At 36.0% G+C, this 23374-nt stretch overlaps 1 protein-coding gene across 1 annotated transcript in view; it reads left to right on the plus strand.

The window, feature by feature from the left end:
- The window catches only part of LOC108043824 (insulin-like receptor), a 125520-nt gene that overhangs the window by 84518 nt on the left and 17628 nt on the right, over positions 1-23374 (plus strand). Inside the window, exons 3-8 of the mRNA XM_044457403.1 lie at positions 17654-18927; positions 19252-19839; positions 19909-20078; positions 20140-20422; positions 21361-21720; positions 21831-22255. Of these exons, the coding sequence (XP_044313338.1) occupies positions 17913-18927; positions 19252-19839; positions 19909-20078; positions 20140-20422; positions 21361-21720; positions 21831-22255 (2841 nt within the window). The 5' untranslated portion in view covers positions 17654-17912. The remainder of the gene's footprint in view (positions 1-17653; positions 18928-19251; positions 19840-19908; positions 20079-20139; positions 20423-21360; positions 21721-21830; positions 22256-23374) is intronic.

Below are 23374 nucleotides of genomic sequence, written 5' to 3' on the forward strand. Positions count from 1 at the left end.
TTTAATATTTAGTATGACCCCCTTAGCTTTGACTACGAGCCTAGTACGATTTTTCATGGAACTGACCAGCTTTTGTAGGTCATGTTCCAACGGAATTTTATGCTACTCTTCCACTACTGCCGCTTTTAAGGCGGCGCGTTTTTTGGGCTGCCATTTTGCCACCTTTTTCTTTAGATAAACCCAAATTTTCAATGGGGTTCATGACGGGGCTCTGAGGATGTCTATCTATCACCTTTTGGCAATTATAAAGGAGCCATGTTTGGGGTCATTGTCCTCAAAAAATTTCAATATTGGCTTATTATCGACAATAAGACCAAGTTTATCCGCACTTTGCCTCAAATATGTTTTGAGAATGGAGAGATATTGCTCAGCATTCATTGTATTTTCAATAAACCCAAGCTCTCCCACTCCCTTGCTGCTAATGCATCCCCAAACCATCACCGACAATTTGCCAAACTTTACTGCCGGAATGATGTTGCGCTGATATAAAGCTGTTAGCGGTTTGCGCCACACTCTAGTTGGTCCATCATTGTAGTCATCCCAATAGTTGTCCGGCTTGTTACTCATGTTGACAGCAAAAGTCAAGCGGTATTCAACATTTATTTTTGAAAGCAGCGGCTTCTTACGCCCAACTCTTGAAGACTATTTGTTCCGCAGAATTAGTTGGCGGACGGTTTCATGTGAAACGACCGTGCCACACTCTTCTTCCAACTCCTTCTGGTCGAAATTTGGGGGGTTTGACGGACCTTACGCTTGATAAGGCGTTCTGCCCGCTCGACAATCTTCTTTTTTCGTCCACTTCCACACTTTGCTTCCAGTCTGTCTTCCTTTTCGGCTCGATTTAAAACATTATAAATGGTGTTTCGCGACACACGAAACATCTCCACTAGCTCAGCTACAGATTTTCCCAATTGGTGATTATAATATATCGATTGGGTAACTTCAGAGGTCAATCTGGGTCCAGGCATGCTAAATATTTAAAAATTTGCTTTTTTAAAAAGTGTGCAGAAAGATTTCGCAATTAAATAAAAAGAAAAAAAACACAGTGCAGAACCATAAATAACGGTAAAGAATAAGAACAAATCAGAATCGAAAACTAAGATGTGTAAAAAGTTTCTTGACAGTTTCAAAAATGTGTAAACTCATATTTCGTTGCTTTCAAATTTTCCCATGCGTTGTTTTGTTTTTATTTTTGTACATACAATATGCATTACAAAAAATATTGAACAAACTTAACGACGTTATTTTTGCATGCAAAGTCAAAAAATATGTTATTTTTTCAGTTAGTAAAGAGTTTCATGTATATTTTATTAATCAGGATCAATAGCTCTTTCTTATTATGGTCAAAATCTCGGAACTACAAGAGGAAAAGATCTGGGACTTTGCATAAAGATTCCTACGCCGGGCTAGTTTGTTTCAAAATGTTTCCGTTGAGTTTAAGGCCCACAAATAGAACGAGGACGGAAGCTAACTTCGGCAAGCCGAAGTTTTAATACCCTTGCAGACTTTGACGAAATTGCTAAAAGTGAAAAAGTAGCGAAAGGAATAAGGTATACATAAGTAAACTAGATTTGCATCGTTTCAAGTCAATTGCTTTTATACTGCAAAAATGTCATATACAAATAGAAAAAAAGGGATACTTTCGCAGCCTTTAACAATTTTTCCTATCTCCTTTAAGATATAGACTTCCGATCGTCACGCGCTTTTACTCTGATCAAGGTACGCATAAAAAAATAAGATTTAGAAAGATTTATGTCAATAGCTTTTACACTGCGCGAAATATCTTCCATTCTTGCAAGTTATATCCGATTGTTCCTATGGGAGCTATAGGATATAGACATCCGATCGGGGCGGTTTTCAAACTTGATCTGCGTACACTTGTTTTAGGACGACTGTGAAAGTTTCAGATCGCTAGCTTTTAAACTGAGCTCGCAAACGGTATTGAAACAGACGGACAGACGGACAGACGGACGGACGGACGGACAGACGGACAGACGGACATGGCTATATCGACTCCCCTATTGATCCTGATCAAGAATATATATACTTTATAGGGTCGGAAACGTCTCCTTCACTGCGTTACAAACTTCTGACCAAAATTATAATACCCTCTGCAAGGGTATAAAAACTGGTAGAGGCTAGTATTTGCCGCACAAAAATAACTTATTCGATCAATATCTGTCGACACACTCAATCGCAGCAATACTTTAGAAGTTAACAGATGGCGCCACCATTTTTAAAATGTGCCATCAGCTGAGGCGTATTAATTATACCCTTGCAGATGGTATTATAATTTGAGATATGGTAATTATATACTATATCAAAATTACGCTTTTTGTTTTGTCAAAATCGGACAACAATATCATATAGCTGCCAAAGAAACGATGACAAAATGGAGCCCAAAATCGAACAATGAAGCTATATTGTTTCACTAACAACATATGTTGTATGGTTAGTGATTGTTTTTAGTAATATAGGTATAGGTGTAATAAAGATATATTCGAAATGTATTCATTTTGTAATAACTACAAGGGTATATAAGCTTCGGCTTGCCGAAATAGAAAGTAATCTTAACAGGAAATGTTTTTTACAACTCAAAAAAAAAATCAATATTTTCGTGTTGTCCATTTCCAAGCTAGATTTGGTTTTCAATGTTACAATTGAGGTGTTAAAAATTACGTAAGGGTTAAAATATAATTATAAATAATATTATTATCACCTGGAAATGTCAAACTCTTTAAAGTCGGTTTTGAGGGTACTCATAGCTTATTTGAAAGATTTCGGCTTAAAAAAGTATTTTAATAATATATTTATAATTGTCTCGGTCTTCTTTGCCATCAATAAATATATTAACACATATTTCTTTACCTTTTTTTTTTATTTTTTTCCGACACAAACCAAAACAATGAACAGCTGTTTCGAAGATTTCAGCTTGTTCAAGACTCCAGTTGGTCAAGTGCAAAAGCGAGCGCAGCGTGGGCCACAAGGTTTAAAAATAATTTAATTAAAAAAGTTTAGGTACAAAATATTTTATTTAAATTAGGGTGTATATTAAATTCTGAATACTTTTTATACCCTTGCAGAGGGTATTATAATTTTGGTCAAAAGTGTGCAACGCAGTGAAGGAGACATCTCCGACCCTATAAAGTATATATATTCTTGATCAGGATCACCTCCTGAGTTGATATAGCCATGTCCGTCTGTCCGTCTGTCTGTTTCTACGCAAACTAGTCTCTCAGTTTTAAAGCTATCGAGTTCAAACTTTGCACACACCCTTCTTTCCTTTGCACGCAGTATATATGTCAGAACGGCCGGGATCGGCCGACTATATCCTATAGCTGCCATATAACTGATTGATCGGAAATGCCATAATTTTGGTGTTTGTAAAGTTAGGAAGCTGGGATTTTCTATGGCTTTTATATTTGGCCAATCAGTCCGACCTACCAAATTTCATAAGGATCGGCCGACTATATTCTATAGCTGCCATATAACTGATTGATCGGATATGCCATAACTTTGGTGTTTGTAAAGTTAGGAAGCTGGGATTTTCTACGGCTTTTATATTTGGCCAATCAGTCCGACCTACCGAATTTCATAAGGATCGGCCGACTATATTCTATAGCTGCCATATAACTGATTGATCGGATATGCCATAACTTTGGTGTTTGTAAAGTTAGGAAGCTGGAATTTTCTATGGCTTTTATATTTGGCCAATCAGTCCGACCTACCAAGTTTCATAAGGATCGGCCGACTATTTTCTATAGCTGCCATATAACTGATTGATCGGATATGCCATTACTTTGGTGTTTGTAAAGTTAGGAAGCTGGAATTTCCTATGGGTTTTATATTTGGCCAATCAATCCGACCTACCAAATTTCATAAGGATCGGCCGACTATATCCTATAGCTGCCATATAACTGAACGATCGGAAATGCCATAACTTTGGTGTTCTTAAAGTTAGGAAGTTGGAGAATATAATATACAGAGTATTCTGCAAGGGTATATCAACTTCGGCTCCGCCCGAAGTTAGCTTTCCTTTCTTGTTTTTTTTTAATTTTTTACGAGTTTATGAATGAACCTGCAAATATCCAATTTACGCGACACAATTACCAGACTGTTAAGGGCTTGCGTGGTTTTTTGGTGGATTTGAGCTTGGTTTTCTGTTTTTTTTTTGCATGGACTGTCAGTAGCAGAAGCAAAAAAGACCAACCGCAACCAGGGCATATGAAAAACAAAAACAAGAAAATGGCTATCAATCGGTAACAAGCCAAGCACGTCAATTGCAATTAAACCCGTAGATCATATAATGCTTCTGTGTAACAGATTTAAAACAATCAGTATCGAGCTTAGGCTTTTTATTTGGAAAGATTTTTAATTCCCTCAGGAATCATGTATCTTGTTTTTATTTAATTATTACTCATTTCCATAATGTCAAGTGTTTTAGAGCTGTAGCAACGCTGCCCACGTTTTTAGTAATATAGGCATAGAAATCAAAATGCAGTTGTTTTGTAATAACTGAAAGGGTATATAAAGTTCGGCTTGCCGAAGTTTGCTTCCTATCTTGTTGAAATGTCATATTGGTTATTCGCAATAGCTCCCATAGGAACAATAGTGTAAAATCGGTTAAAATTTAATTATTTTTAGGATATTTTGCGCAGTATACAAGCTATTGATATGAATCTTTCCAAATAGTATCGGACGTCTATATCCTATAGTTCCCATAGGAACAATATGGTGAAATCGGTCCAAATTTGATGATTATCAGAATATTTCGCGAAGTGTGTAAGCTACTGACATAAATTTTTCCAAGTCTTATTTACTTACTCATATCTTAATTAGGGTAAAAGCGCTTGCCGATCGGACGTCTATATCTTATAGCTTCCGTAGGAAAAATTGTTAAAGGCTGACATTTTTGCAGTATAAAAGCAATTGACATGAAACGATGCAAATCTAGTTTACTTATGTATACCTTATTCCTTTCGCTACTTTTTCAGTTTTAGCAATTTCGGCAAAGTCTACAAGGGTATTAAAACTTCGGCTTGCCGAAGTTAGCTTCCGTCCTCGTTACCTCTACTTTTCCCTCTCTCTCTCACTCTGCCACCTCGAATTTTTCTGCCGCGTGAAGACAAAGTTATTTATCTCGCGTGAGGTGAGGCGGCGTCACGTTGCTTATCTGGAACTCGCACCTCGCACACACCGATATTAACAAAATCACTACTCTCCGACCATATCAAGCAAAACCACTGAACCCCAGTACTCGCAACAACTACAAAATATAACTATTTAAGTGTTCAAAAGTTTCAGTCCCGTTGGCTAGGTTAAAATGGACGGACGTCGAATGTTTGGTTGAACACCAAATTAGTGTATACACATTCTGGACATGAGTTAGTAGTTCTAAAGATTAGAGGGCGCCACATGTGACCGGTATTTAGTTGTAAGTCACGATGATGCAGGAGACAGGGGTTTTGAGGTACCGGTTAAGCCACAACAGACGTTTGTTTTGCTCAAATCACTATGGTTTCTAGATTAAAAATACTTTGAACCGGTAATTAAGATATTTGGCCAAGAAATTATTTTGCGTGTTCAAATAAAACAGTACTATCTGAATTGGCAAAAAAACAATTTCTCATGTTTCTATATTTAAAACTGCACAACAAATTATTGCAGAAACGAAAGTTAGTTTTTGTTTCAACATTTAAAATATTAAACGCTTGCAGAGGGTATTATAATTTCACATTGCCGACCCTATAAAGTATATATATATTAGTTGATCAGCATCACCACTCGAGTTGATCTAGCCACGTCCTTATCTCCGTCTGGTGGATGAAACTATGCAAAAGTAGTTATCAGTCGCAGGGGCCGGATCGACCTACTATATCATAAAGCTCCATTAGAAACAATGGGGAAAGAATTCACAATATTATAATTTTGTTGTTTCTTAACATATAAGTTTATACTCTAAAATATTTTACTTTCATATTTACTGCCATAAGAACGATCAACAAATTTATAGGAAAATCGACCTAGCTTCATTGTTGTTTAGAATCGAGTATATATAGAAAATAATTTTTATAAAAGCAAGGGTTTCTAAACTTCAGCTTGCTGAAGTTTGCTTAATTTATTGTTGTAATTTATTTTAGTTCCTTTGAATTCCTCACTAAAATTATCAAAATACTAAACATCTATTGGTCAGGTACAATTTTCGGTGCATTTCCAGTTCCGCAAATGCACATTGCCAAGTATCTATTTAATATTTATTCAACCATTTAGATGCGCGCTTAAAAAAAGCTTTCCGAAATTATTCAACAAAAAATATGCACATAGGGAGGCAGCAGATGGAAACAAATGATGTTAAGACAAACAGACGAGATTGAGATATTATAAATAAGATGGCGGCTGCGCCATCTGATGTTGATCTGATCATCAACATCGTCAATATTAAGTTGGATTTTCGATCGGCCAAATCAGGTTTTGGCTTAGTCATATTTTCCAACAAGTCTGTGCTCTTACATTTTTAAGTGCCTAATAAAATTGCTTCTTTTTTAAATCATGGTAGATCAGACCATGATATTATAAGTCCACACTCCGTTGAATTATAGTCCTATCGAGTTATAGAGAAAAATTCCTTGTTTTATAGTAGAGTATTATAAAATTGGTCAGAACTCATTGAAGGAGACATTTCCGACCTTATAAAATATACATATTCTAAATGAGCACGACTATAGTCGAGTTGATATATCAGTATATATAACAATGTCCGTCTGTTTCTATACCGTTTGCGAGCTCAGTTTAAAAGATTTGATACTTTTGCGATCTTTATTTTTATGTATATGTTTCAAGTTTGAACACGGCGGAGATCGGACATCTGTATCCTATAGCTGCGACTATATATGTGTTGACTATATCTTATAGCTGTCATATATTTGTCGTACTGACCATACGGTTTTATGCCGACTATTCGCTTTTTGTAAAAGATAGATCCATTTGAAATTGTATTTTTTAATGTGTATACTGTTCATGTTTCATTTTGTGCAAATATCGATTCTTGAAACTTTCTATCTGCAAGAGTATTAAAGCATCGGCTTATTCTTGAATTTTTTGGCATACGAAACTAGTGAAGGGCAATAATCAAATATTTTTATCATATTCAGTACCTTTCGAAGCAAAATTAAAACGAATATTTGCTTGTAAGTTGAGGACAGGATAATCGATGTAACCAATCGATGTCAGACTCGATAGGAAACTAAATGCAGTGTGGAGAGCCCAGTAGAGTATTTTGTAATGACTTTAAAGACTATTACACCTTATTGCTATTACAGACTCTTCGTCAATCTTGAAAGCATCAATTTATCTTACTTACGAAATTAAAATTATTATTTCCAGTAAGTCTGGCCTGATCGCGCTTTTGAATTTCGAAAAAAAAAATACCTGACCAAAGATTTGGAGCATACGAAATACTTGTATATGCCACTACTGGTCTGGTACCTTTCATTCTCCTTCTTTTTATACCCTTGCAACGGGTATTATAATTTCAGTTAAAACTTTGCAACGCAGTGAAGGAGTCATTTCGGACCTTATACAGTATATATATTCTTGATCAGCATCACCAGGAGAGTCGATCTATCCATGTCCGTCTGTTTGTCCGTTCGCCCGTCTGTCCGCCCATCTGTCCGTCCGTCCTTCTGTCCGTTTATAGTCCCTTGTTTTAAAGCTAGTTTCAAGCAACTTTTCGAAAAGTTGTCTTTATTATGCAGGTACTATATATAAGTCGGAATGAGACGGATCGGGCGACTATATCATAACAATCGGAAAAAAATTAGGGTATTATAATTTCAGTTAAAAGTTTGCAACACAGTGAAGGAGACATATATATACTCTTGATCAGCATCACCAGGAGAGTCGATCTATCCATGCCCGTCTGTCCGTCCGTCCGTCCTTCTGTCCGTTTCTACTCCCCTAGTTTTAAAGCTATCTGCTTTAAACTTTTCGAAAAGTTGTCTTTATTATGCTGGTACTATATATAAGTCGGAATGAGACGGAAAAAAATGGACAAATTTTAACTTTGTTGTTTTTAATTTTTTTGTTGTTCTTTCTGATTTGATAATATTTAAATATTATGGAATTACGGTTCTAATTAAATTATTCATATAGATGCCTTAGAAACGATGGTCATTGTTTTTAGTAATATAGGCATATAAATCGAAACGTAGTCGTTTTGTAATAACTGTAAGGGTATATAAACTTAAGCTTGCCGAAGTTTGCTTCCTTTCTTGTTTGTTATTATTTTGCATTGTTGTCGGTTATTCTTAACTGGTCTGGCAACTTTGTTTCGGATTGGAATGTTGTTGGCTTTTGGCTTTGGGCTCTCGCTCTCAGTCCCTGCGATTCTCCGATATCCAGTCTGCTCAGTTTATTCTCTCCTGTCTTCTCTGGCATTTTTCTGCCCGTTATTGCGTCAATGCCAACATTAATTTTGTTGGTAAGTTTATTGTTGTTGTGGTTGCTACTTCAGACTTTCTGTGTTTTAGTTGTTATTTTCCGCATTGGGCAGATTGACATTTTTGTATTGGTTTGAGGGGGGTATGAATTTTGTCACACGATACGGTTAATGTCAGATAATATAAGCATATCAAAGTACAACATTTAAACTATGTTTTCACAAATTTTCATAAAAAAAAAATTAATGAGCCGTTCGCAGGCAAGCTCCGTAGGAGCCCCCAAGAAAAAAGTTTTTGCGGTGAACAGCATAACTTGTTACTGGATCATCAGAAAAAAATAAAATTAGTTATTATAAAATGAAAAATAATCAGTAAAACGTCGGAACCTGAGGACTTAGGAACAGAAATAGTGTGCAAAATTTCAAAACGACCCGAAAAACGGATACAAAACGAGCTAACTCACCTACGTTCAACTACCTATAACTTCGGAAGTCAATCTAAAATTTTTAAAGCAATATTCTTCAAATGTTGTGCATTTAGTTTATATACCCTTGCAGAATATTCTGTAAAGTATATTCTCCAAAATTATTCATATGATGCATTCCTAAAACTCATTCTTCTTTTGAATTTGACATATCTACCCTTTACAGACTCTTTTATAATGAAAGGGAGTGACAGTGACGGGCAGTAACGGTCAAAGAATTAATTATATAGGATATAGTCGACTGATCCTCATGAAATTTGGTAGGCCGGATTGATTGGCCAAAAATAAATCCCGTAGAAGATCCCAACTTTCTGAATTTAAAAACACCAAAGTTATAGCATTTCCGATTCCGATATCTTTAAAACTGAGAGACTAGTTCGCGAAGAAACAGGCAGGCGGACAGAAACCATCATGCAGGGCCTGAAAAAAGGCTGTTGGGTGAATATCCTTACCAAAGTCCTTCTTATCATCAACTTCGATACGTGTTGAGGAGATCTGGGGGTTGACATTGTCCTTTTATACGATCCTTACGCTTTCCTGGCCTCTCAAAGCCATGGATTAGCCAGTGTGCCCTGCATTTTGCAACTGCGTGGGTCCTTTAAATGCGGCAAAGGACTCCGAGTGGGAAAAATGGCTTCTGGGCATCCTTTCCCCAATGTTGACTTTCGATTTGCATTGATCCTGCTTATTAAATTTTAATTTTTGGACACATGCGGTTGATTTTATTTTTACCTTGAAAAGTCAAACAACTTTTCCTTTATTTTAAGGCACTAAAACCATTTTAGCTATAAAATTAATCATTATACCATTAAGATTATAGAGGCAAATGTGATAATTAAAAAAAAAGTGGCCAAATCGATAAAGTTTTAACAAAATAGTTAATTAAAACCCAAGTGTGCCAATAATTTTGTTCAGGCAAATTTGGTCCATTCTTTGGTTTTTTATTTTTAATAAATTATTTATAAAAGATAAATTAATGAAGTCACTTGTATTTAACATAAAATTAATGATTCTATCTAAAAATATTTTGTTTTATTTTAATATCAGCATATTATAAGAAGAAAAATAGCCTCAAAGTTTAACATGCTTGCTGTGCCAATAATTAAGTTTGTCACTGTATAACTTCGGAAGTCAATCTAAAATTTTTAAAGCAATATTCTTCAAATGTTGTGCATTTAGTTTATATACCCTTGCAGAATATTCTGTAAAGTATATTCTCCAAAATTATTCATATGATGCATTCCTAAAACTCATTCTTCTTTTGAATTTGACATATCTACCCTTTACAGACTCTTTTATAATGAAAGGGAGTGACAGTGACGGGCAGTAACGGTCAAAGAATTAATTATATAGGATATAGTCGACTGATCCTCATGAAATTTGGTAGGCCGGATTGATTGGCCAAAAATAAATCCCGTAGAAGATCCCAACTTTCTAAATTTAAAAACACCAAAGTTATAGCATTTCCGATTCCGATATCTTTAAAACTGAGAGACTAGTTCGCGAAGAAACAGGCAGGCGGACAGACGGACTGCGGACAGACAGACGGACAGACGGACATGCTTATATCAACTCAGGACGCGATCCTGATCGAGAATATATATATTTTATAGGGTCTAATATGTCTCCTTCACTGCTTTTCGATTTCAATGCTTAAGCCTAGTACTCAGATCGACGAAAACTAAACGCCACTCATGAGAGAGAGCGAGAGGCTGGCGTTCACTTTTCGTCAACGTTTTTTTTCACCTCGGTCCTCAGATCGACGGAAAAAATAACAGAAAATTGCACAGCGTTGCCAGTCTGCGGAAATGAACTTTGGGTGAACCCTAGCGAAAAGATTACAAAATTTAATCTTTTGGCGTGCGCTTCTAACTGAACATTTTAAGAAAGGGAGGAAAAAAAGTCGATTGCAGGAGTTTACATGTGACGACAAAATAACATTAATACTATCTGCAAATAATTATCAGTAAATTAAAAAACAACTGTTAAATTTAAATTGTATTGTTTTTTAATTTCTTTGTATAGCGGCAGAGTTGTCTTGCCAAGGTAATTGATAATATCTTTTAAAGGCTCTTTCCCCCAAATACGATATTTGAATTTGAACTGCTGACAATTTTAGCCCAGCTGATTGACAGTACGACCGTAGCAAACTTAAATCTGATGGAAAGATTAAAGTTTTCAAACTCCGTATAAGGTCACAGCCAAACATATTGAACCAAAAAGGTTAAATTTTGACTCTTCTGCAAATAACACGCTATCCGAAAACAAAATCAAAAGAAGAATGTTTGTTTCTTCTTCGTAATACGGAGCTTGAAAGCAACACCTAAAAGCTACGGCAGCTTCTGGTGGGGCAACCTCGTTTTTATTGATGGGATCAAGGATGCAAAATGTACACTCACTCGCATATCTCTGCGTACACCCCAAAAAAATTTCAAAATCTAACTTTGAACATTAATTGTTCGGCCATTTATGCATGTATTTTATTCATTCTTTTTTTAAACAAAACTATGGTTTATTGTCTTCATTGACGTAGAAATATTATAAATATTCAACAGGGGGTTATATTTTATTTTTAATTTTAAACCTAACACTACGAAAAAGTGTACGCGCAAAAGTCTGCGTACAGCAGTTTTCAACTTCGAGGAATGCAGGATTGTGCGATTTCCGTTAATTTTGTTGTCGCCGATCTGCTTTAGAATGTCTAAAAATAGACATTACGCAGTTAAAATGAAACTCTTTCATTATAATAACGAGCATATTGCAACATGGAACAAAAAGGTAAGGAAATTTCTGTTGAGGAGTGGAAAATTATATTAAAAGGTTTTTTGGATGGAAAATCTTATAGAGAAATTGGTGCTTTAGTTGGTAGAACCCACTCATCCATCCAAAGAGTGATAAATAACTACAACTCGGCTGGAAGTATCTTGCCAAAGGCTCGTTCTGGCCGTCCGCCTTTGCTTATAAACCGCGAGCAGAGGAATATTATCAAATCTATTCAGCTCAACCCAAGGACGACAGCTCACCAGGCAAAGCTGAAGGTCGAGGATAGATTTTCCAAAAGAGTTTCCGAAGATACTGTACGCCGGACCATAAAAAAGGCTGACTACCATAGCAGAGTCGCCCGCAAAAAACCTCTCATATCGGAAGTCAATAGACAAAAGCGCCTAACCTTTACTAATGAGTATATTTCCAAAAACCAAGACTTCTGGAATAAGATTATATTTCCCGACGAAACTAAATTCTGCATATTTGGAATCAAGGGAAAGGTTTTGGTATAGAGGAAAAGCGGAGAAGCCTCAAATTAAGAAAATTGGGTTGGAACAGTAAAGCAAGGAGGAAGCGGAATAATGGTGTGGGGGTGTATGGCAGCAAGTGGCGTTGGAAAATTGGTATTTATCGAGTTAATAATGGATCAGAAAATCTATATTGACATATTAAAAAACAATTTAAAAGAAAGTGCTGAAAAATTAGGGCTTTAAAGTGAATGTTGGTTCCAACAAGACAACGACCCGAAGCATACGGCGCAGAATACCAAGCTTTGGCTGCTGTATAACGTCATAAATCAGCTGCGAACACCTCCCCAAAGTCCCCAAATGAGCATTTTTGGGATCTTCTGGAAAGGAAAATCCGAAGACACACGATAACATCAAAAAAATGCTCAAGAATGTGATTCTCGAGGAGTAGGGGAAAATTACTGCAAATGAGACAAAAAAAAAGTGGATTCCATCCCGAGACGCCTTACGGAAGTTTTGCAGAGAAAAGGATACCGTACCAGTTACTAAAAATAATATTATTTGTGTTTTAAACAGGTGTACGCAGACTTTTGCGGGTATATTTTTTGGTAGAGTTAAGTTTAAAATTAAAAATAAAATATAAGACACTGTTGAATAATTAAAAAAAAATACGTCAATGAAGACAATAAATTATAATTATGTTTAAAAAAAAAATGGGTTGAATATATGCATAAATGGCCGAACAGCTAGGGTTTAAAGTTAGATTTTGAAATTTTTTTGGGGTGTACGCAGAGATATGCGAGTGAGTGTACCTACAGATTTTAAGGGAAGACCTGCTGCAAACTGCTGAAAAACTGGGCATACGCGGTCGATTTCGGTATTGCCAGGATAACGATCCTAAAAATTCAGCAGCAATTGTGAAGACTTGGCTTGTCTGGAACGTAGTGAACTGCCCAGTTAGCAGACCATAACGTCATTGAAATTTTGAAGGCAATTTTGGATTTGGCCATCCGCAGGAGGTCAAAATCTAATAAAAATTATCTTTAAAATGCCCTCTTGAAAGAATGGCCAAGATTCCAAATGAGACCATAGAAAAGTTGGATTTTTCGATGCAAACTCGATTAGAGGATGTCATTAAACAGAAGTTCCTTGCACGAACTAAAAATAATCACTATTTTTAGTTTTTCTTAGTTTTAAGTTATATCTAAAGGAGTTTAAAATTAATGAAGTGCCTTAATAAATGCCAAAATACTACCAAACATAACTGCATTTAAATTTTTTTCATAGTCCATATAATTTGCCAGATATATGATTTTGAGTGTTAAGTTTACGTCTGCACGAAATAAGCTGTGCGCCACTGTACGTCTGCAGAAAAGAAGCTTGTAAGTCACTGTACATAATTTTGTTTTTCTTTGCTTACCGTTGGGATTTCCAATACATGTATGTACTTGTTTCTTGGAAAATATTGTGCGTTTATTAATAAGTGCGAGCATTTTTTAAACATTTAAAATTTTTTTAGTTCCGGTTTCGTTCAGTCTCAATTTCCATGTGTTTGTAATCCCGATTACGAAAAAGATAGTCTGTGATCAGGCCCCTACAATCTTTTGATAATGTTGTCTTCTCTCCCGGCAATTTTGCCACTGAAATTTTTATATTTAATTGTTGGGTTAAACTGAACGATACAAAATAAACAGTCAAGAGAATTTAGGTCACTAACACAGTGAAACATACTAAGCGAAAGTTTGAGAGCCACAGTTTTGAGTACAGCGTGGCTTATGGTGCAGAGAGCGAGAGAAGAGAGCTCGATTGGTATTGAGTTGTATAATTTTTTGATTTTGTTTTAGTCGGGACTTTTAATTTTATGCGTATGCTATAACCATTTTAATTATATTAGTTATATATTTGTTTATGTATTTATAGCGCAACATTTGCTAGCCGTTTAAATAATTTTTTACTGCGCAATATAAACAACAATAAAAACAAACACAAATCAAGCATATAAACCAGCACCATTAGTTGAGAGCATGTGCATGTGTGCGTGTGAGAGTAAAAGCAGAGATAAAAGCGTGTGCATGTGCATCTTTTTGTATTCGTTTTTAGGTGTTCTTGTTGTACATCTACTACGTTTCCAACTACGCGAAAGAAAATCGTACAACTAAAACTACAACACCAGCAACTTTTTCCGCTCTCTGTTTCTCATTTTCCTTTTCTTTTCCTTTGCCACGCAGTCGCACTTCCCTGCCTTAAGTTACTCATAAAAATTAGGAGAACAGAAAAACAAAAATAGTGAATACAAATAATTTTACACAAGTCACCTGTTAGTAAGCGAAGAATTTGATGAATTACATCGTAGTAAAAGTATACACAACTCACACATTCGAAATTACTACATATTTCCTACGCTTTACAGCGCGACTGCGCTGCAAATGTTAAACAAATGTCGCGCGTCATTCGAAGATAAAAAAGCAAACACAATAACATTACAAAAAAATTAACGTCAATGCTTAACCAAAAACAATCGCTATTTCACACACTTGCTATTTTTATTTATTTTTTATTTGTTGTTACTAGCAAGCTGCGCTCTTATTTCAACGAGTTGGAGAGAGAAGGTTAGAGTGGCACGTCGCACAGTGGAGAGACTTAAGGCTTAAAACATAACATTTGAGTCAATTAAATTTATATAATCATATGATATGGATACTTGTATTTTTTGTTAATTTTGTGATATTTTTTGTAACTAAAAAAATATTTTAAATATATTAAAAGTTTGCGTAATGTTTTTAAAATTTCTTAAAAAATAAATTTTTTTTACAAATTTTTTAAAAGTAAATATTACATTTTCTGTAAGAAGGTAACATGACTGCATGTTCAAAATATCTTCATTTTGTCTTTTCCTTTAAGCCTAGTATTCAGATCGACAAACGATTACGCTAGCGTAAAAACTTTAATCTTTCCAGTGTGACCAAAATTTTGAGACTTCATCAGATTTAAGCGTGCTACGGTCGTACTGTCAATCAGCTGGGTTTGTTGACAAGCAGTTAAAATTCAAATATCGTATTTGCGGGAAAGAGCCTTTAAAATATATTATCGAATACCTTGGCAAGACAAGTCTGCCGCTGTACAAAGAAATTAAAAAACAATAAAATTTAAATTTAACAGTTTTTTTTTTTAATTTACTGATAATTATTTGCTAATTTAAAGTTCATAGCTGCACTTTTACTGTGTTTTTTCGTACATTCTGGACCTAAAAAACATTTTGCTCTGACAAGAGGCACCCCAGATAGTATTAATGTTATTTTGTCCTCGCATGTAAACACCTGCAATCGACTTTTGTGAGTTTTTTCCTCCATTTCTTATAATGTTCAGTGAGAAGCGCACGCCAAAAGATTAAATTTTTTAATCTTTTCGCTAGAGTTCACCCAAAGTTCATTTCCGCAGACTGGCAACGCTATGGAATTTTCTGGTATTTTTTTCGTCGATCTGTGGACCGACGTGAAAAAAAGGCCCGACGAAAAGTGAACGCCAGCTGTTTGCCTCTCGCTCTCTCTCATGACTGGCGTACGGTTTTCGTCGATCTGGATACTAGGCTTTATGCTTTAAACTTATTCAGCGAATTATATTTTCAGGAATTTCTGTTTTGCTCTCCTATTGGCAAATACTGGTGCTCGATTATATTTTTCGCGTGCTAAGATATTTTATGACCTCTAAAAGTGAAATTTTCGAATCATATGCTCGATATTTGTATACCCTTGTATTATTATAAAGTATATACATATTCTTGATCAGCATCACCAGGAAGGTCGATCTAGCCATGTCCGTCTGTCCGTTTCTGCGCACTAGTCTGCTGTTTTTCTATTTATCAAAATATTCCTTTGAGATATAGTACTTATATATCACTTTTAGTTTATCAATATTATATAGCTGCCCAAAATTGATATAGCTTTATTGTTTTTAGTAATATAGTTAATAACTATAACTATAATAACTATAACTAACTATAAGTGTAATAACTGCAAGGGTATATAAAGTAGGTTACTTTTTATACCTTTGCAGAGGGTATTATAAATTTGGTCAGAAGTTTGTAACGCAGTGAAGGAGACGTTTCCGACCATATAAAGTATATATATTCTTGATCAGGATCAATAGGGGAGTCGATATAGCCATGTCCGTCTGTCCGTCTGTTTTAAAGTGTTTGCGAGATCAGTTTAAAAGCTAGCGATCTGAAACTTTCACAATCATCCTAAAACATGTGTACGCAGATCATATATAGCTTCCATAGGAACGATAGGATATAACTTGCAAGAATGGAAGATATTTTGCGCAGTGTAAAAGCTATTGACAAAAGTCTTTCCAAATCTTATTTTTTTTTGCATACCTTGATCAGGGTAAAAGCGCATGGCGATCGGACGTCTTTATCCTATAGCTCCGATAGGAACAATAGGGTGAAATCAGTTAAAATTTAATGATTTTTTTGAATATTTCGCGCAGTATATAAGCTATTGACATGAATCTTTCCAAATCGTATTTTTTTATACATACATTTTATACATGATCGGACGTCTATATCCAATAGCTCCCATAGGAAAAATAGGGTGAAATCGTTCCAAATTTGATGTTTTTCAGAATATTTCGCGCAGTGTGTAAGCTATTGATATACATTTTTAAAAGTCTTATTTTAAGCATATCTTGATCAGGGTAAAAGCGCTTGCCGATCGGACGTCTATAACTTCTAGCTTCCGTATGAAAAATTGTTACAGGCTGCGAAAATATCCCTTTTTTTCTATTTTTAAATGACATTTTTGCAGTATAAAAGCTATTAACATAATAGCTTCCGTCTTCGTTAATTATAAAATTTTAGTAGAGTAAAAACTTAACGAATATTTGATCAAAAAGTCCGTTAAAATGCCGTTTTGTTTCGTCAATTATCTGTTATCAATCAATTATCTTACAAAATTAATGGGATAATCAGAAATTTAATTTTGAATAAACAAGAAAGCAAACAAACTTCGGCAAGCCGAACTACTAAAAACAAGCTATGAAGCTACATATGTCGATTTTGCCCTGAATGCTATATGATATTGTTGTCCGATTTGGACAAAACTAAAAACGTAATTCTGATATAGTAAATAATTACTATATCTCAAAGGAATATTTTTATAAACAGAAAAACAGCAATTTTTTTCATTTTTACTTTTTTCCATTTTTGGATATTCCTATTTGAGCTATATGTATGTATATGTCCGGTCTTAATTTAATTAAAACCGAAATTCCATATTATAGACAACTTTTGGGAAAGTTTCAAACAGATAGCTATAAATCTGATCACTAGTATGTACATATGTACATATACCTTCACTGCGTTGCAAACTGTTGACTGAAATTGTAATACAAATTGTACTAATAATTAAAAAAAATAAATTTTATATATTTGTTTTTATTAGTATTGTTTTTTAACTTAAATTTAACAAAAAAAATAACATTCATGTTTCTCATTACAGAGCAAAAGCGAAATACATATAAAAAGAATGAGGGAAGCATCATTCCAATCGGCGTCCACTAAAAACAAACAGAACAAAAAGTAAAGTTAAATATTGTATTGGGTGATTTTTCGCTGCAGCAGCGACACGGAAGTTTGCAAGAGCGGGAGGAAAGATGATCACTTAGCGGGGGTGTAATAGAAACCCAAATAAAAAACTCGTAAAAAGCGGCATATTAAAAAAAGTTCATAACAAATAAAGGCACCAAAATAAGTTCAATATGCAACGACAAGCGACGAAAAGTAAATTAAAGCGCGAAAAAATCAAAATAGAAAGCGAAATGGCAGCTACGACAACTGATGATGTATTATCAACAATAGCAGCAGCAAAAACAATTACATGCGGCAGCATTTGTGTTTTGTGTCGACAAGAAATGTTGCTGGACTCATGTTGCTGTCGGCAAGCAGTGGAAGCAAATAATATGTCGGGAAGCAGTGTAGAAACTAACAGAAGCAGCAGCATCAATAAAATAAGCAGTGAATCCAGTGCTAGTGGCAACGATATTGTAATAAATAATAATGCCGCGCGTAACAGTTGCTTCATTTTGAAAAAAAATACCTTGCGTTTAGCAACAATACCGACTGGTTTTGAAAGATTTTGCAAAACTAAAGTGGAATCAACCGGCAAAAAAAGGGGCTTGAAATGCAGTGGAAATCGCACCAGCGAAGAAAACGACGAAGGCAGCCTGAAAAACAATCGACAGCAGCGCGAAAAATTTAATATTTTCAGCAATTGTCACAATATATTGCGAACGCTGCAATCTCTTTTGCTGCTTATGTTCAATTGTGGCATTTTCAACAAGCGACGCCGGCGGCAGCAACAGCAGCCAAAAAATGTAATTTATACAAAATTCCTATTGCTGTTACAAACACTGTCAGCAGCCACAACAAGACTGAGTTTAAACCCTAACAATTACAACCAACAACAACAACTAAAACATAATCAACAGCTGTCAAGTGCCACACCACACCACCAACAAAAACAACAACCAGATAAGCAAAAGCGTTTTCTCCACTTGCGCCATTATCATCCTTGGAATAGTAGTCTGATCTGGATATTAGCCGTTAATCTTTTGATCATTCATGGCACAGGGTCAGTTGCGTTGCAACAGCAACCGCAGCATCTGCCTCAAAACAATATAACTGATAAATTGAATGCGCTATCGGTATCAACGCTTTCACGTCCGCCTAGGAGCCAACAAAACGAAGCTATGCAATTGGCACAGAATGTAACACGTATGTTATAAACATAATTTAAATATAATTAACTTAAAACAGAAATTTTCAACAGAAAATTTGTTTGCCATTACCTACTCATTTTTTCCGAAATTTAACCCGATTTGTAAAATTATTATTAATTTCATTATTATATGGTGTACAAAATGTTATCTTCATTCAAGATCGATTTTTGTTCGTTGTAACTTAATATATTTTTTAAAAGATTTTTGTGTGAACAATTTTTATATGGCCAAGGTCCTTAAAAATTAAATTTAAAGTTTTTTATACAAACTAAATTTAATATACCGCTAGAAACTAATAGATTTCCCTCCAACCTTACAGCTTGCAAATCGATAGATATTAGAAACCTAGCGTCTCAATTCAGCCAGCTGGAGAACTGTACGGTCATCGAGGGCTTTCTTCTGATCAACTTAATAAACGACGCCAGCCCGCTGAACAAGTCGTTTCCAAGACTAACCGAGGTGACCGAATTTGTTGTGGTCTACCGGGTATCCGGGCTGCACTCGTTGTCAAAGGTTTTCCCCAACCTGAGCGTCATTAGGGGCCTATATCTTTTTGACGCCTATGCCTTGGTCGTCTACTCCAATTTGGACCTTACAGATTTGGGGCTTAGTAAACTGCGATCAATAACCCGAGGTGGTGTACGAATTGAAAAAAATCAGAAACTATGTTTCGCTGACACCATCCATTGGAAGCACATTATGGGAGAAGGTAACCTAACAGAGTCACAAGTTGTGATTTTGGGGAACGCCAAGCCTGAGGATTGCAAGGACACTAAGTGTCCGGGGAAAGTGCGAATTGGAGAGGACCAATATTCCACAGCCCTCAGCGGAGAGCTGAGTGCCAGTTGTAGAGCGCTTTCGCCCAATCAAACGCGATATTGCTGGGATAGCAAAATATGCCAGACAAGTGAGTTACCCCAAGAGTTGAAAATTTCGTCCTAAAAGTTGCACTTTCTCTTATATTTTCCTTGTCCAGTTTGTCCAACGAACTGCCGGGACAACTGCTTTGATGAGCACACTTGCTGCCATAAGGACTGTCTGGGCGGCTGCATCAGAGATAAAAATGGGAACCAAAGGTGCATCGGCTGTCGAAATGTGTCTTTCAACAATATCTGCCTGGAGTCCTGTCCGAAAGACTTTTATCAAGTAAAGCCACTTTTTGGAACGCCGCAATGTGACAAATATTTAAAATTTTAATTTTTTGCAGTACGACAGCCGTTGCGTAACGGCGGAGGAGTGCATCAAGTTGAAAAAGTTTGAATCAGGCAAAGAGATGGCCTTGGTCCCCTATAGGGGTCAATGCACAAAGCGCTGCCCAAAAACTTACAAGATGGAAAATAATACGTGCGTACCCTGCCCTGGTGGCAAGTGCGAGAAGGAGTGCACTTCTGGCTTAATCGACAGTTTGGAGCGGGCGCGGGTTTTCCATGGCTGCACCATAATAACAGGAGACGATCCCCTCGTTATCAGCATTAAGCGTGACAGCAAAGGTATGTGTTTTATTCAACTACTTATATCATTTCTTTGACTGAGCTCTTAAACAAGAAGCTGTTATACCCTTGCAGAAGGTATTATAATTCCAGTCAAGAGTTTGTAACGCAGTGAAGGAGACATTTCCGACCCTAAAAAGTATATATATTCTTGATCGGCATCATCAGGAGGGTCGATCTATACATGTCCGTCTGTCCGTCCGCTTGTCCGTCCGCTTGTCCGTCCGCTTGTCCGTCCGCTTGTCTGTCTGTCCGTCTGTCTGTTTCTACGCAAACTAGTCTCTCAGTTTTAAAGATATCGAAGTGAAACTTTGCACACACCCTTCTTTCCTTTGCACGCAGTATATAAGTCGGAACGGACGGGATCGGCCGACTATATCCTATAGCTGCCATATAACTGATTGACCGGAAATGCATAACATTGGTGTTTGTAAAGTTAGGAAGTTGGGATTTTTTATGAGTATTAAGAATGCATCATATGAGTAATTTTGGAGAATATATTTCACAAAATATTCTGCAAGGGTATATCAACTTCGGCTCCGCCCGAAGATAGCTTTCCTTTCTTGTTTATTATGATTCTTTGGGATTTGGTAATATTTAAATACTATGGAGTGAAATCGGACATCTATATCTATAGCTCCCATAAGAATTGAAAAATGAAAAAAAATACAAAATGAAAAAAAAATGAAAATGAGAAAATATTTTGCTGTGTTTCTATTTATTAAAATATTCCTTTGACATGAAGTCATAGTTTACTGTATCACCATACTATATCAATCATTTACTATATTAGTTTTGTAAAAATCGGACAATATATAGCTACCATAAAAACGATGGCAAAAAATGCAGAGCAAAATCGACATACCTTCATTGTTTACAGTAATATAGGCATAGAAATTCCTTTCTTATTGTATATGCATTTTTTGTTTTTTTCCTAGCCCACGTCATGGATGAATTGGAATCTTCACTTTCTGCCGTCCATAAAATTCAATCCTCTTTAATGGTTCACCTTACCTACGGATTGACATCATTAAAATTCTTTAAATCCCTGACCGAGATTTCCGGTAACATGTCGGGTGAAAATAAGTTCGCGTTGTATGTGCTGGAGAACCGAGACTTGGAGGAGATTTGGAGTCCCAACCAAACTGTTTTTATTAGGAATGGTGGTGTATTCTTTCATTTCAATCCAAAATTGTGTGTTTCTACAATCAACAAGTTGTTGCCCATGCTGGCCTCTAAGCCAACTTACTTCGACAAGCGCGACGTAGCCACAGACTCAAACGGAAACCGCGGATCTTGTGAGTAATCTCAATCGAGTCTGGAAATAAATATCTTCTTTAAACACGAATAAAATATTTAATTTAATCCTTCATTTTATTAATACTAATATGATTGATTTTATTAACAGGTGAGACCGCTGCTTTAAACGTCACAGTGAAAACGCTTTCGTCTAAATTCGCCGTTGTAATGGTCTCGTCAAAGGTGGAGATAGGTGATCCACTAAAACCTTCCAATGCGACAGTTATTTTTAAGGACTCGCGTGCCTTCATCGGTTTCGTATTCTACCATATGATCGATCCATATAAGAACGCCACCAAGAGCAATGACGATCCTTGTGACGATACTTGGAAGGTAAGCTCTCCCGAAAAGAGCGGTTCCGCGATATTGGGCGATTTGACGCCTTATACATGGTACGCCTACTACGTTCGCACTATGGCCATATCCTCCGAGAGAACCAACGCTGAGAGTAAGGTTGAGCACTTCATGACCAACGCTGACCAACCTTCGAAGGTGACGGACGTTGTGGCCACCGCCACCTCAGACTCAAAAATTGTGAGTATGGGTTTATCGGAACACATAGCTTTTAAATTTAATTTGGTAAGATGAAAGTTAAACGAGAGCTAAAAAAAAAAATTAGCCGAATTTAATTACGATTGGCAAAGTCGTGCGGGCTTTAGTTTTTTTTCAACCACCGTTGCATGAACTCAAATAAAAGGCGACAACGCGATAACATAGCATCCGGACAAATGTCGTCCGATGATATTAATTTACTTAAAACCCGTATTTTCGATGCAGGTTAATTTTTAAATGACGCAATGCACCATTTCCCAAGTTCTTAGGAAACAGATAGGTACAGTAGGAAAAAATCATTTCGGAAGCTTTAGATTCTGTTAAAACTGCTCAAACTAGTTTAAAACAGAGAAACAGATTTCTAGAAGACCTAACGTGCCCTTGAAGACATTTGAAACACAATAATTGCGAACCTCCTTGGATTTTAAAACCACTGAAAATTATATGATGACGGTCAATGTGAATACATCGGGTGGTATCGTAAAAGGTTCCACAGGTGTTCTTAGTCAAATAGGATTCAATGCGTCTAACACTACGGATATTCTCTGGATACAATTTTTAGATCAAAGTACAGGCGCTGTGATAGGGCTAGGGAACCTAACATTCAAAAATATCAAAAGTTTTCAAATTAACTCGAAGCAGGCCATTAATATTGACCTACAGAAGCTAAAACTATTGATAAAAGCAGCTAGATACAGTAAAGTGGTGGTATGTATATAGCTTGAGTAGAGCCACAAGTGCGTAATTGCGTTCAGTTAATTTACAAAATATTCACTAACTAAATACTCAAGATTAGATTGCCAGTTAGTAACTAGTGGAGCTCTCCCAAAAAAAATCGTTGTCATATTCATGTGAAACGAATTGTTTGAGAATTCTACAAATCTTTCCTTTGCATAATCCGCAGTGCGCACATTTATTGGGCGTTTTCAAGTTTCTTCCGATAGTAATTTGTTAGGTCGGATTGATTGGCCAAAAATAAAACCCATAGAAAATCCAAACTTCCTAACTTTACAAACACCAAAGTTGCGGCATTTCCGATCAATCAGTTATATGGCGGCTATAGGATATAGTCGGCCGATCCCGGCCGTTCCGACTTATATA

This window comes from Drosophila rhopaloa, unplaced genomic scaffold (assembly GCF_018152115.1).
Source record: "Drosophila rhopaloa isolate 14029-0021.01 unplaced genomic scaffold, ASM1815211v1 contig_155, whole genome shotgun sequence".
NCBI lineage: Eukaryota > Metazoa > Arthropoda > Insecta > Diptera > Drosophilidae > Drosophila > Drosophila rhopaloa.